This window comes from Hydra vulgaris, chromosome 01, assembly GCF_038396675.1.
Source record: "Hydra vulgaris chromosome 01, alternate assembly HydraT2T_AEP".
NCBI classification, from domain to species: Eukaryota; Metazoa; Cnidaria; class Hydrozoa; order Anthoathecata; family Hydridae; genus Hydra; species Hydra vulgaris.
Window position 1 is genome coordinate 6,598,432 of NC_088920.1, and position 12,343 is coordinate 6,610,774.

General features: G+C 28.6%; 1 protein-coding gene across 1 annotated transcript; it reads left to right on the forward strand.

Moving 5' to 3' along the window:
- LOC136074019 (uncharacterized) lies at nucleotides 1-5,622 on the forward strand. Its single transcript, XM_065786316.1, has 4 exons — nucleotides 1-280; nucleotides 1,586-2,056; nucleotides 3,372-4,001; nucleotides 5,255-5,622. Exons 1-4 carry the CDS (start codon nucleotides 1-3, stop codon nucleotides 5,620-5,622), a joined length of 1,749 nt encoding a protein of 582 aa, XP_065642388.1.
- The last annotated feature ends 6,721 nt before the right edge of the window (nucleotides 5,623-12,343 follow it).

Here is a 12,343-nt window from a genome sequence, read left to right on the forward strand (position 1 = left end):
ATGACAGAGACTAATGTTAGAGCATCAGAGTTATGGGAGCATTTTGAAGACTGTGAGCCAGATGCTGATGGTGTCCTAAAAGTTCAATGTAGGCTGTGCACTAATGTGACACTACGCCGTAAAAATCTTTCAACAGCTGCATTGTGGGGTCATCTCAAGTCAAAACACAAGAAAATTGCAGCAGAAGTACTTGAAAAAAAAGCCTCTCGAAAAAGACAAGCAGCAATTGAATCTGCTGATATTTTAGAAGCAGGACAAAAGTTAAATCATTGTGACAAAGGTAAGATACTAATATTTTTTTGCTACAGTGTGGGTTAAAAGAAATTTTATTCCTATTTAGTAAGGTACTTATTTCAAGTAAAAAAATTCAACATGGTTTTTATAAGCCTCTGGCTTAAAGATATTGTTTAAAAGAAAACTATTTTTAAGCTGATTTTAAGTTCTAAATCCCAAAAAATTTTGATAAGAATATTTTTGTGCATTTATTTCTGTGAAAGGAAAGATTTTACAGCATACCTATCAAAAAGATAATGTACACATTAGAGAAAGGACAAGAAGAAAGTTAATAACAAGTAAAAATGATTCAATCAATAAACTTTAATAACTCGAATTGATTCATTTTTACAAAATTTCAGTAAGTTCTAAATGAAAGAGGGATATTTAATTGAGTTTTTTTTAATTCAGCATCTAAAAATGCCCATCAAGCTGTTACATATTTAGTTTTGTAATGGGGTTCATAGCATTTTTATTGCAAACTTTGGCTGCTTCTTAAATTAACAAAATAAACAATTTTAACACCTGAACACGTATGAGGTGAGATAGCTTAATTCAAGTTAAGGCCTTAAAAATAAGTTCCACAGTAAAACTCTGAACTAAATAAACTATATTGAGTTCAAAATGAAATCAGTTTTTAGACACATTTTGAAGGAGTGAACTTTGCTAACTCCCAAATATTTATCTTTAAAGATGTTGAAAAAACCGGGCTCAGTCACATCAATTCTCTAAATTTGGCCCTAATGGGAATAAGGTACTTTTTAAACTAGAAAGCCCCTCTTGAGTAAACATTGGAACTGAGTTAAAAGGGACCTCATTAGTGAACTTTTTAAGTATGAATTTCTATTTGTTTTAAAAGAATTCTTCTGTTCCACAAACACACAGATAGTTTAGGCTAATTTTAAAAAAATTAGCCTAAACTATCTAAAACTATCTAAACTATCTAAAATGTTTCTGATGACTGAAAACAATAATATTTTTTCAGGATCAGACAGTCTACAAAGTCCTTCAAACTCAAAAAAACTTTGTGAAGAAAGTGCTGCGTCAATTGCATCATTCTTCCAGCCAAAGTATTCTACTTACGACAAGCGCCAGATTCAGTTAGACCTGGATTTCATGAGGTGGATTGTTGCACTCTCGATGCCTTTCAGTGTTGCTGACCATGAAAAAACAAAAGAATTTTTTAAGAAGCAGCTGTCAAGGGTCACAGTTAAGAACTCTAGAACTAAGAACTAACACAGTTAATTTACAACTTTTGCAAAGTTCAAGCTTCCCTTACTATATGAACAGATTCATAAACAAATCTTTACAGAGTTAGAACAAGAGCTACCTGAAGTTGATGGTTTTGCTCTTACTTCAGATATGTGGACATCAAGAGCTAATGAAGCTTACATGAGTCTTACCTTGCATTTTGTCAATAGAAATTTCAACCTCATTAAAAAAGTCATCAGTTGCAAGCATTTTCCTGGATCTCACACTGCAGTGGCATTAGCTGTGGAAATAGACAAACAAATTGAATCTTTGCCAAATGTCAAGTCAGAATGTGAAAAGGTAGTGGTTCATGATGCAGCTGCATATATGAGGGCATCCTTTCCAAACAGCTCTCAACTTTCTCACTCATTACTATGTGCTGATCATGCAATCAATCTTGTCTTGCAGAAAGCTGTTGAAGGATGTGAACCGATTCAAAAGGCAATAACGAAAGCAACCCTGCTCTCCAGCAAAACCCATCGATCAACTTTAGCTAATGAGCTGATCAAGAAAGCTTGCAAGGATGTAGGAGGTATAGTTAGTTTATACTAAATCACTATTTTGAAATTTTTTTCAATTTTCTTCTGCTATTGTAAAAAATTAAGAATTAAAATTTAAAGTAACCAACCATTCACAATGCCATATTTAAAAATAGCAAATTGTAGTTGTGTTGCATTATACACAGATTATATAAACATTTTTTATAGATTTTATTTCTGGAAAGAAGAAAATTGATGAATTTTTCATATCCTAGCATATATATATATGACTCCATTGTAAAAAACTAAATAGCGCTAACTCTGTCTGTACAAGAGTCAAAAGAATTTTTAATAAAACAGTTGAAGGTTAAAGAGTTCCTTTAAAAAAAGGAAATTTTTACCACATCAGATAGGCAACCCTACTGTTAGTTAACCTCATTTAAAAATTGTCACCCCAAAAAAATATTGCCACAAATATCTTTTTGATATTTATTTGAAACAATGCCAAATAATCATGATTTAACAAAAATATTCCATTGAGTGATATTAAATATGAACTTAGTATTCCAAAATAAATTAATGAACACTATTTTAGAGTACAGCTCATAATATGAAATGTCATTCATGAATTCATATTTTTATCTGTCCTCAGTTTTTGATTGAGGAGAACTACGATATTATTTTATTTTTTATATTCTCCTAACAACTGAACATTTTTTAATGATTTCATATTCAAAATTGCTGTTAACTTCAAACTTCATGTTTTACTTGCTTCCAATACCACACTCATGGTCTCATTCCACTGAAGTTACTACTCATCAAAATAAAAGTGAAATTAGACAGGCTCATTGAGCCTATAAGACTATATTACTTTCTATGTCTAGGTAAACACACCCATTAATGGTACCTTAAACAGTGTAAATTCCCTTTGTAATCTGCAGGTTCTGAGATAACCTCAATTTAAAGATAAACCCATTTTCTGATATTCCATGTTAGTGGGGTATTTTTTCCTAACAAGACTTCACCAAACTCCTTGATTGTCCAATAACCAAAATGAGAAAAAATATATTGTTGAAATATCATAATCCACTAACCCAGGTGGATTTACTAGATACCCGAGTCAGTAAAATAGGGTTCATCAAGTCATTCATTTGAGCTCCTGCATTTGAAAATAAAAGTAAACAATGTACTTCTAAATAGACAACATAACTATAAAAAATAGTGACTAATTCTAGTAGAAGCAAGTCTATCTTGCTAGCCTGTATAATACTTCAAAATAAATAATAATAGTTTAATTGAACACCATTGGTAGTGTGATCCTTAAACTTAAATACTTTAAACGATTTTTTAAATATTTCTTTTTTTCAGTGGCACCAATTAAAGTCATCGCTCCTGTTTCGACCAGATGGAATTCAAATGCAATGATGATTAAATCCATTCTCAAAATTCAACCAGCATTAGAACACCTTCAAAATCAGAAATATGACTTCATCCCTACACAAGCTGAGTTACAAATTCTAGCAATGATTTTTCCGATCCTTGAGCTCTTCAAAGAACTTTCTGAAAAGCTTTCTGCAGACTCAGTTCCAACTATTCATCTTATTTGTGGTGAACTGTTTCGAATTCAACACTTACTAACAGATAGAAACAATACATCGGATGACTTGAATATTCAGAACTTTGCAACTAAACTTTTGGAACAGCTTGAACAAAGATTTGAACTTTGCGGAACAAAGCAAGATCTGTATGCTTTGTCTCATTTACTTCATCCGTCCTACAAAGGAGCTGTTTTGCACAAAATGAATCGATTTAACAACATCGAGACAAAACTTATAGATAGTCATTCATCTGGAAACAATGCAAACCGTCAAAGCATTCCAGAGGAGCCAAACATCATTGATCAAACAGACCCTTTAGAACAACTGGTGTTTGAAACCAATTGGAAAGGTATTGCCATCTGTTTTGTTAAATATTTAAGGGTCAGTGCAAAAAAATCAGGTCTATAATATTTCTTTATTTTCATCTTTCAAATTTGAATAGAGATTGAGTAGATATTGCTTCCTGTTCTGCTCTATTTTAACTTAAATTAATTCCTGATTGAATACCTCTTTTTTGCTTTATTTTGACATTAGTTAATTGGTGATTTGACTACTTAAAAAACTTTATATCAACAAAAATTTAATGTGTCTTATATTATCAGGGCCTTATATGTATGTAGATCTTAGAAACTTTGTAAAATAATAATCTTTTTAAGTATGTAAGAAGTTCTAATGATCGCTATAAAGACTTTGATCTTATAATACAAGAAATAGTTAAATTCCCAATTTTAACCTAGCCTGCATTTAGATACAGTCTAAACTTTAACACATACAGTAGAATAGTTGGTATTCTAATAAAAGTCTTGGTTAACTATAATATTTATTGTTTCAAGTTAAAATAGTTTTGACAGAAGATATTGGTTAAAATAATCTTAGTACAATAACTGTGTTTAACTTACTTTTGAAATTTGTTTGAAAGAACTTTTTCAATAAGTTTTTGTGAATTCAAAACTAGAAAAAAGAAGTTTTTTCTTTTTCTATGAAAAAATTGAAGACCGCTTAAGGTGAGGGTTGATTTTGAATAATCTAAATATTTTTCATGAAGGGTGGTTCTAGGTAAAAGATTTTGCGCACATGGCTGGAAATTTACATTGCAGTTTAGCAGGGTGAGGTTCAAAAACTTGTTTATGAAGTTCTTATCATAAAAAATTTTAAATACTTATTGTTCCTTAGTGGCTTCCAATACAAATTTGATAATTTATTTAATTCAAATTATATTATTTCTTTATGTAATATCCCCAGTAAATTACATGAAAGGTCCTACTAAGTTTCAGACATTGCTGATTCAACTAAAATCACTTTTTTGTCATTTATTAATGGGTCACCATAGGGTCCAAACCATTGGGTATGAACAAAATGCCTATAGCTAATCTACACCTATCTTTTATAAGTGATTGCTCATATAAATCTTTTTGGGCTATTGCCGTCCTAAATGTTCAAAGACAAAAATGTGGCAATTTGCCAATACTTTTCTTTAACTTGTTAAAGCAATTTAAACATTTTATTTAACTCTAACTTACTAATTCTCCATTTTTAGATTCATGTTTAATTTATAAACGTATAATTAATTCAAGCTGCTTTTAATTTTTCATGCAATGTAAAAAGTTTTCTTAAAAAGGAGCCATAGTAATATAACAATGTGATTAATTTCAGACTGTTCATCAAACAAAACAAAATCAAACATGGAGGAAGAACTTGATAAATATTTGGCAATGCCAAGTCCAGATCCCAAAGAACTGGATATTCTGATGTGGTGGAGAAATAGTTCAACCTCTTTGCCATTACTTTCAAAGCTGGCACGAAAACTTCTTTGCATTCCAGTCACTTCTGCTTCATCTGAGCGAGTTTTTTCTGTTGCTGGGGGCATTGTTTTAAATCAAAGACACAACCTTGATCCAGAAAATGTGCACATGCTTGTTTTCTGTCATTCAAATATGGCAAAAATAAAGAGAAATCTGGCAGAAAGCATTGAAAACGAAGAGGAAAAGAAACAACGTGGGATGGAGAAACACTTTCAGTAAAAACTGACCAGATTTTTTTGTATAGTGCAGTTAGTGAACAGCTAAAAATAATAAAAAATTTGAGGCAGAAAGAATCTCGAGTAACAAATATCTCAAATTTCTCAATTTTTTCCAAGTTTTATTTTTTAAAGACTATCTAGAAGTAGGGAGGGGGGCAATGCCCAGTGTTATGGGATATCCAGCAGAACTTTGGGGTGCAATTTTGGTAAGATATTGAAGAATATTAATTAAAAAAATAATCGGAGTATCATGCAATTAGCAAAACATTAAAATTGGACAGTATATTTTTTAAGTTTTTTTTGTAAAATCCAAGATTTTTGTACTTTTCATTCAAGATTCTATCCATGTGCCTAAAACAGCACGTCTAAATGTTTTCTTTCGTGTTTTTCTTGAAAAACACGAAAGAAAACATTTAGACACACACGAAAGAAAATCACCCTTATCCCACATGCAGAAATTAAATTCGCATTTCAGTCCGAATTTAGTCCATACCTTGATTTGGAACAAATTTATTATAACAGTTAGTCTTATTGCAGTTAAACAATTCTTTTGATTAAATACTATCAGTACCTAATAGCTTTTGTAAAAAACAAGTGCAAAGAACAGAAAAGATGCTTTTGCAAATTTTCACCCTACAACGAATAAAAAATTTTGCTGATTATTTTTTGCCCAAAGCTTAAATGAAAAAAAAAAGTTTTCTTCTCCCATCACAGTCAAACAATTTTGTTCTAAATAGAGGAATTAAAATAAACTCTCTGATATAAATGCCTAATCTTGAATGTTAATGAGGAATGTGGGGGCTACACCACTACTTTAAACATTTGGGTTTTTGGAATTTAATTTCAAAATTGTGTTCCAATATTTTGTAATATTCACAAGTTTTAATGTATCCTTTTTTATTGCAATAAAGTTTTATTTCTCTATTTTGTCTTGAATTGTTACAAATAGTTCAATACAAAAAAATTGCGCTTAATTGGTTGTTTAAGGGTTGTAATTTAATAATTCAATAAAATTAATAATAAATTGGCTTTTAAGCAAATGTTTTTCCTTTACACTATTATTGCTAACAAATTACACAATATTTTTGGAAACTTTGCCAAGTCTAAATTTAGTTCAAAAAGTACAGGCTTGAGACCACATTTTCGCAGGCTTAGGCTCGACTTTCTAAAATCACACTAAACTCTGGATTTAACATCTTCTTAAATTTTATTTTGGTTATTTATACTAGCAATACAAATCAGTGGTTTTTAAAAGTTAATTAGGTTGTTCAAAAATGTATTTGGTTCAACTACGTTCAACTTTGTTCAACTACGTTTAACTAAGATGATTATTACAAAAATACCGTAAATAAACGTAACGTAATTGAAACAAAACTACGATACGTTTATTTACGTTCAAACATAGTTGAACGAACGTAACACTGATGCTTAGTAGACATAATAAATAAAAGAAGATTGTAAAAATTGAAATTTTGAAAAAAAAACTTTTAGGCTGTTTTTTGGGGTACACCACCTTAATAACACTTTTTATAACTTTTCAACACTGTTAGTAATAGGGAAAGTTAATTTTAAGAAAAAATTTAAAAAATTCCCACCTATTATATTTTATAAATATATATATATATATATATATATATATATATATATATATATATATATATATATATATATATATATATATATTTATATATATATATATATATATATATATATGTAAATTATGTTAGTGTATTTTACAAATAGAGTGCTCAATGTTCTTAAAGAACAGAGCAATAATAAATTATATATATAATTTATATATATATATATATATATATATATATATATATATATATATATATATATATATATATATATATATATATATATATATATATATATATATATATATACAAGTAAACTCCTGATTATCAAACCTCCAAGAGGTATAAGAATTTACTTCAAATAACCCAAAACTCGAAAAACTCAAAATGATCTTTAAAGTGACCTACTTTAAGTTACTTTCAAATTTTAATAAAAGTAGAAAGTAAAAAAAGAAAAAGACCCTTGGAAGGAGGTGCTTCTTAAGTTTTATCCTCGTTAAACAATAAATATTTTACAATTTATTGAAAAAATTGTCGATTTTTAATTTTTTTTTATTCCATTAATGTGTTTTTTTATCGTCAAAAAATTGTTTCGAATAACTAAAACTTCTAATAACTGCAGGTTCGAATAACTGCATTTCTGCATAACAACATTTGCATGAGTTTGTTAAAGAAAATTTAAAGGAAATGAAAATTGCTTTGAATAAGCAGAAAATTCTAATAAGTGTCATTTCAAATAACCAGGAGTTTACTGAATATTTATATATATGTATATATATATATATATATATATATATATATATATATATATATATATATATATATATATATATATATAATGGAAATATTGCACGAGCAGAGTTCAACTTACAATTTAGTTTTATTTGATAATTCAATATATATTATAGCCACGTTTTATTACTTTAAATAATATTTTGCGATATTTTCTACAGCACTTTTAAGCGTTGATTCAACGTTATATTTCAACCTAAATTTGACGTCTTTGAGTCACGTTAAATGGACGTTTTACTAACAACGTTACAAATCCTTGCAAAATAGACTGCTTTAACAGCGTTTATGCAACGCTTTTTAGGTAACGTTTTCTCAACGTTAAGTTGCGACGTTTATTTAACGCTTTTTATGTAACGCTTTTTTAACGTTTAGTTGCGACATTTTTGTAACGTCATTTAGAAACGCATTTTCAACGTTACGCAATAACGTTTAATCAACGTCTATTAAACAACGTTACATATCTTTGAAAAATCGATTACTTTGTCAACGTTTCCGCAACATCTTTTGCGACCGGTTTTCAACGTTGGTTCAACGTTGACATGTTTGCTGGGTAGCTTCGTAACGTGTAAGAAAATTGCGTTTTGATATTGCGAAATAAATAAAGAATAAAAAAAATACACTGTCAAGAAATTGCAGTTTAGTTTTTTCAGAAAATTATTTAAGATAAGATGTTGGCATAAGTAAATAAATGATGAGATTAAGACAATTCTTTGCCAATAGAGTTTTACGGACCACTTAAAAAAGGTTTTAACCCTACTATTATGTTGGGGTCTAAACGGACCCCACGAGTAGTTTGTTTTTGCATTATATATTTATGTAGCTAGTAATTTTTTTCAAAATTTTGTGTATCTGTCAAATATCACAAAGTGTACAAAGACCAAAAAAATATTTTTTTAAAATTGCTTCCTTTTTTTAGTTATTTTCAAAATATACATCAATGATGTTGGGGTCCATATGGACCCCAACATAGTTTTCTTATAAACTTAATTGTTTTTCATAACTTATGTTTTTAAAAACTGTTTTTATTTTTTATTTGTGACTTAACCTTTTTCTTTGCTATTTTTAGATAAATTAGATAAATTTAGATTTCGTAACAAATATTAAAAATTATGACTGAAAATAAAAAAAGAGTTTGTATTAGATACACTGCTGAACAGGCTCAGGAACTATTGTTTGCATCGCTTGATAGAGATCCATCAAGTGAAGAAGAGCTAACATCTGATGATGATGAAGAGGAAGAAGAAGTTGTTGAAGTAACAACAGACAGCTCAGAATATACTGAGTCATCAGATGATGCTGATTTTCAAGTAGATACTCCTGCAATTTCAAAAGCAGAGAATAGGTCAACACCAGTATTAGGAGCTAGAAGATGTAGAACTCGTGGTGGAGTTAGAGGCACTAGCAGCATTTATGGCTTAAATAGTCAAAGGAGAATAAGTTATGCAAATCAGGTGTTAGATAGAGGAAATATACATAATGATAGAGTTGAGGAAATAAGTCCAGGTGAAACTAATGAAATAGTTGAAACTGAAGTGGAATTTTGCAGTACAACAAATGTTTATAAGTGCCCAAAAAGTAATGAAATATGGCAAAAACAAAAACTAAACAATTCTAAAAAATTTGCAGCACAAAATGTCATGAAATTAAAACCAGGATTAACACCATATGCAATACATATGACAAATTCAATAAATGATGCTTTTCAACTTTTTTTTACCCCAAAGATCTTCAAGATAGTTCTAACTAATTCAAACAAAGAAGGTGAAATTGTTTTTAAAGAAAAGTGGGCACCAATATCTGAGGATGAACTAAATGGGTTTCTTGGACTTTTATTTTTAGCAGGTGTTTACCGATCAGCAGGTGAAGCTACAGAGGAGCTATGGGACATTAGTGATGGCCGGCAGATTTTTCGTTCGGTAATGAGTCGTGAGCGTTTTCATACCATTTCAAGAGTTTTGAGATTTGACGACAAAGCAACTCGATTATTAAAACGCAACAATGACAAATTTGCACCTATTCGTGAGGTTTTTGACGTTTGGGTACAAACACTTTCAAATAGTTTTAGACCATATGAAAATGTTACTGTTGATGAACAGCTGGTTCCATTTCGTGGACGTTGTTCCTTTAGACATTAAATAAAATCCAAACCAGCTAAATATGGCTTAAAGCAATGGTTATTGTGTGATTCTAGTACCAGCTATGTCTTGAATGCACAAATTTATACCGGTCGTATTCATGGGGAGGGACCAGAAAGAAATCAAGGGCAACGAGTAGTACATGATTTAGTTGAAGTCATAAAAGGATCTGGAAGAAATGTTACAATGGACAACTTTTTCACATCAGTAACACTTGCAAAAGAACTTTTGGAGAAAAAATTAAGTCTTGTTGGAACGATGCGCAAAAATAAAAAAGAAATTCCTACAGAATTTTTACCTGCTCGAACACGAGAAGTCTACTCTTCATTGTTTGGTCACCAAGAACAATTAACTTTAGTCTCATATGTCCCAAAGAAAGGAAAGTCAGTCATTCTGCTGAGTAGCAATCATCGTGATGCAGAGTTATCGAATTGCCCTGACAAAAAATCACAGATAATTCTGGACTATAATTCAACAAAGGGTGGAGTAGATACTCTTGATCAAATGGTCTCTACTTTTTCTACAAAGAGAATGACCCGCAGGTAATTAAAAATAAAGCAATACTCTAAATAAGTTTATGAAATCTATTATTTATTAGTCTATTTTTTATAATTCAGGTGGCCTATGGTAATCTTTTACAACATCCTAGACATATCTGCTGTTAATGCTTTTGTAATTTGGATGCATTTAAATCCAACATGGAATAAACAGAAGACGCATTGCAGAAGATTGTTTTTAAAAGAGCTTGGTAAATCTCTGGTAGCAAACCAACTCCATTCAAGACTGTTACTTTCAAATTTATCTTTAAAGTTACACAATTCTATTTGCGAGTCACTTGAAAATATTTCATCACAAAATGTTGAATTAAGTTCTTCTATGTCGTTCAACGATCCACAAAATAACACAAAATGGAGCAATGATGAAAATAAAGCAAAATATAATAGTAACTTTAGTGTGAAAAGAAAACGAGGTAGATGCAAGCTCTGTGTTAGATCACTTGATAAAAAAGTTCGAAGTACTTGTGATAAATGTAACAATTTTGTATGCTGTACACACAGCAAAATTCTTTGTGAACACTGTGCAAAGTAAACCATACATGCATATATATATATATATATATATATATATATATATATATATATATATATATATATATATATATATATATATATATATATATATATATATATATATATATATATATATATATATATATATACATATATATATTTATATATATATATATATATATATATATATATATATATATATATATATATATATATATATTCATATATATATATATATATATATATATATATATATATGTATTTATATATATATATATATTTTGGTAAAACAGAATAAAATACACACACACAAACACACACACACACACACATATATATATATATATTGTTTAGATTTTTTTTTAATAACAAAGTTATATATTATTTTTGGTAAAACAGAATAAAATACACACACACAAACACACACACACATATATATATATATTGTTTAGATATTTTTTTAATAACAAAGTTATGTATTATTTTTGGTAAAACACAATAAAATACATATATATATATATATATATATATATATATATATATATATATGTATATATGTATTTTATTCTGTATATATATATATATATATATATATATATATATATATATATATATACATATATACATATATATATATATATATATATATATATATATATATATATATATATATATACATATATATATATATATATATATATATATATACATATATACATATATATATATATATATATATATATATATATATATATATATATATATATATATATATATATATATATATATATTTGTTTAGATTTTTTTTTAATAACAAAGTAATGTATTATTCTTTGTAAAACAGAATAGAACTATCTTGGGTAATCTTTTTAAACAACGAATTATTTTATTAAAAACATAATTATTTAGCTGGGGTCCGTATGGACCCCAACGTAACAAGTGCAAGTCAAATAGCGACGGCATAGTAGGGTTAAATTTAATATCGTTTTTCTTTAGTATGGCCTATTTCTATATGCACGAATTAGTTTTTAATTACCCATAACAGAGCGCTAGAAGGTTTAATAATACAATTTCTGATAGTGTAGTATAAAAATTAAAAATTATATTCATACACACATTTGTATAAACATACGCAAACAAAC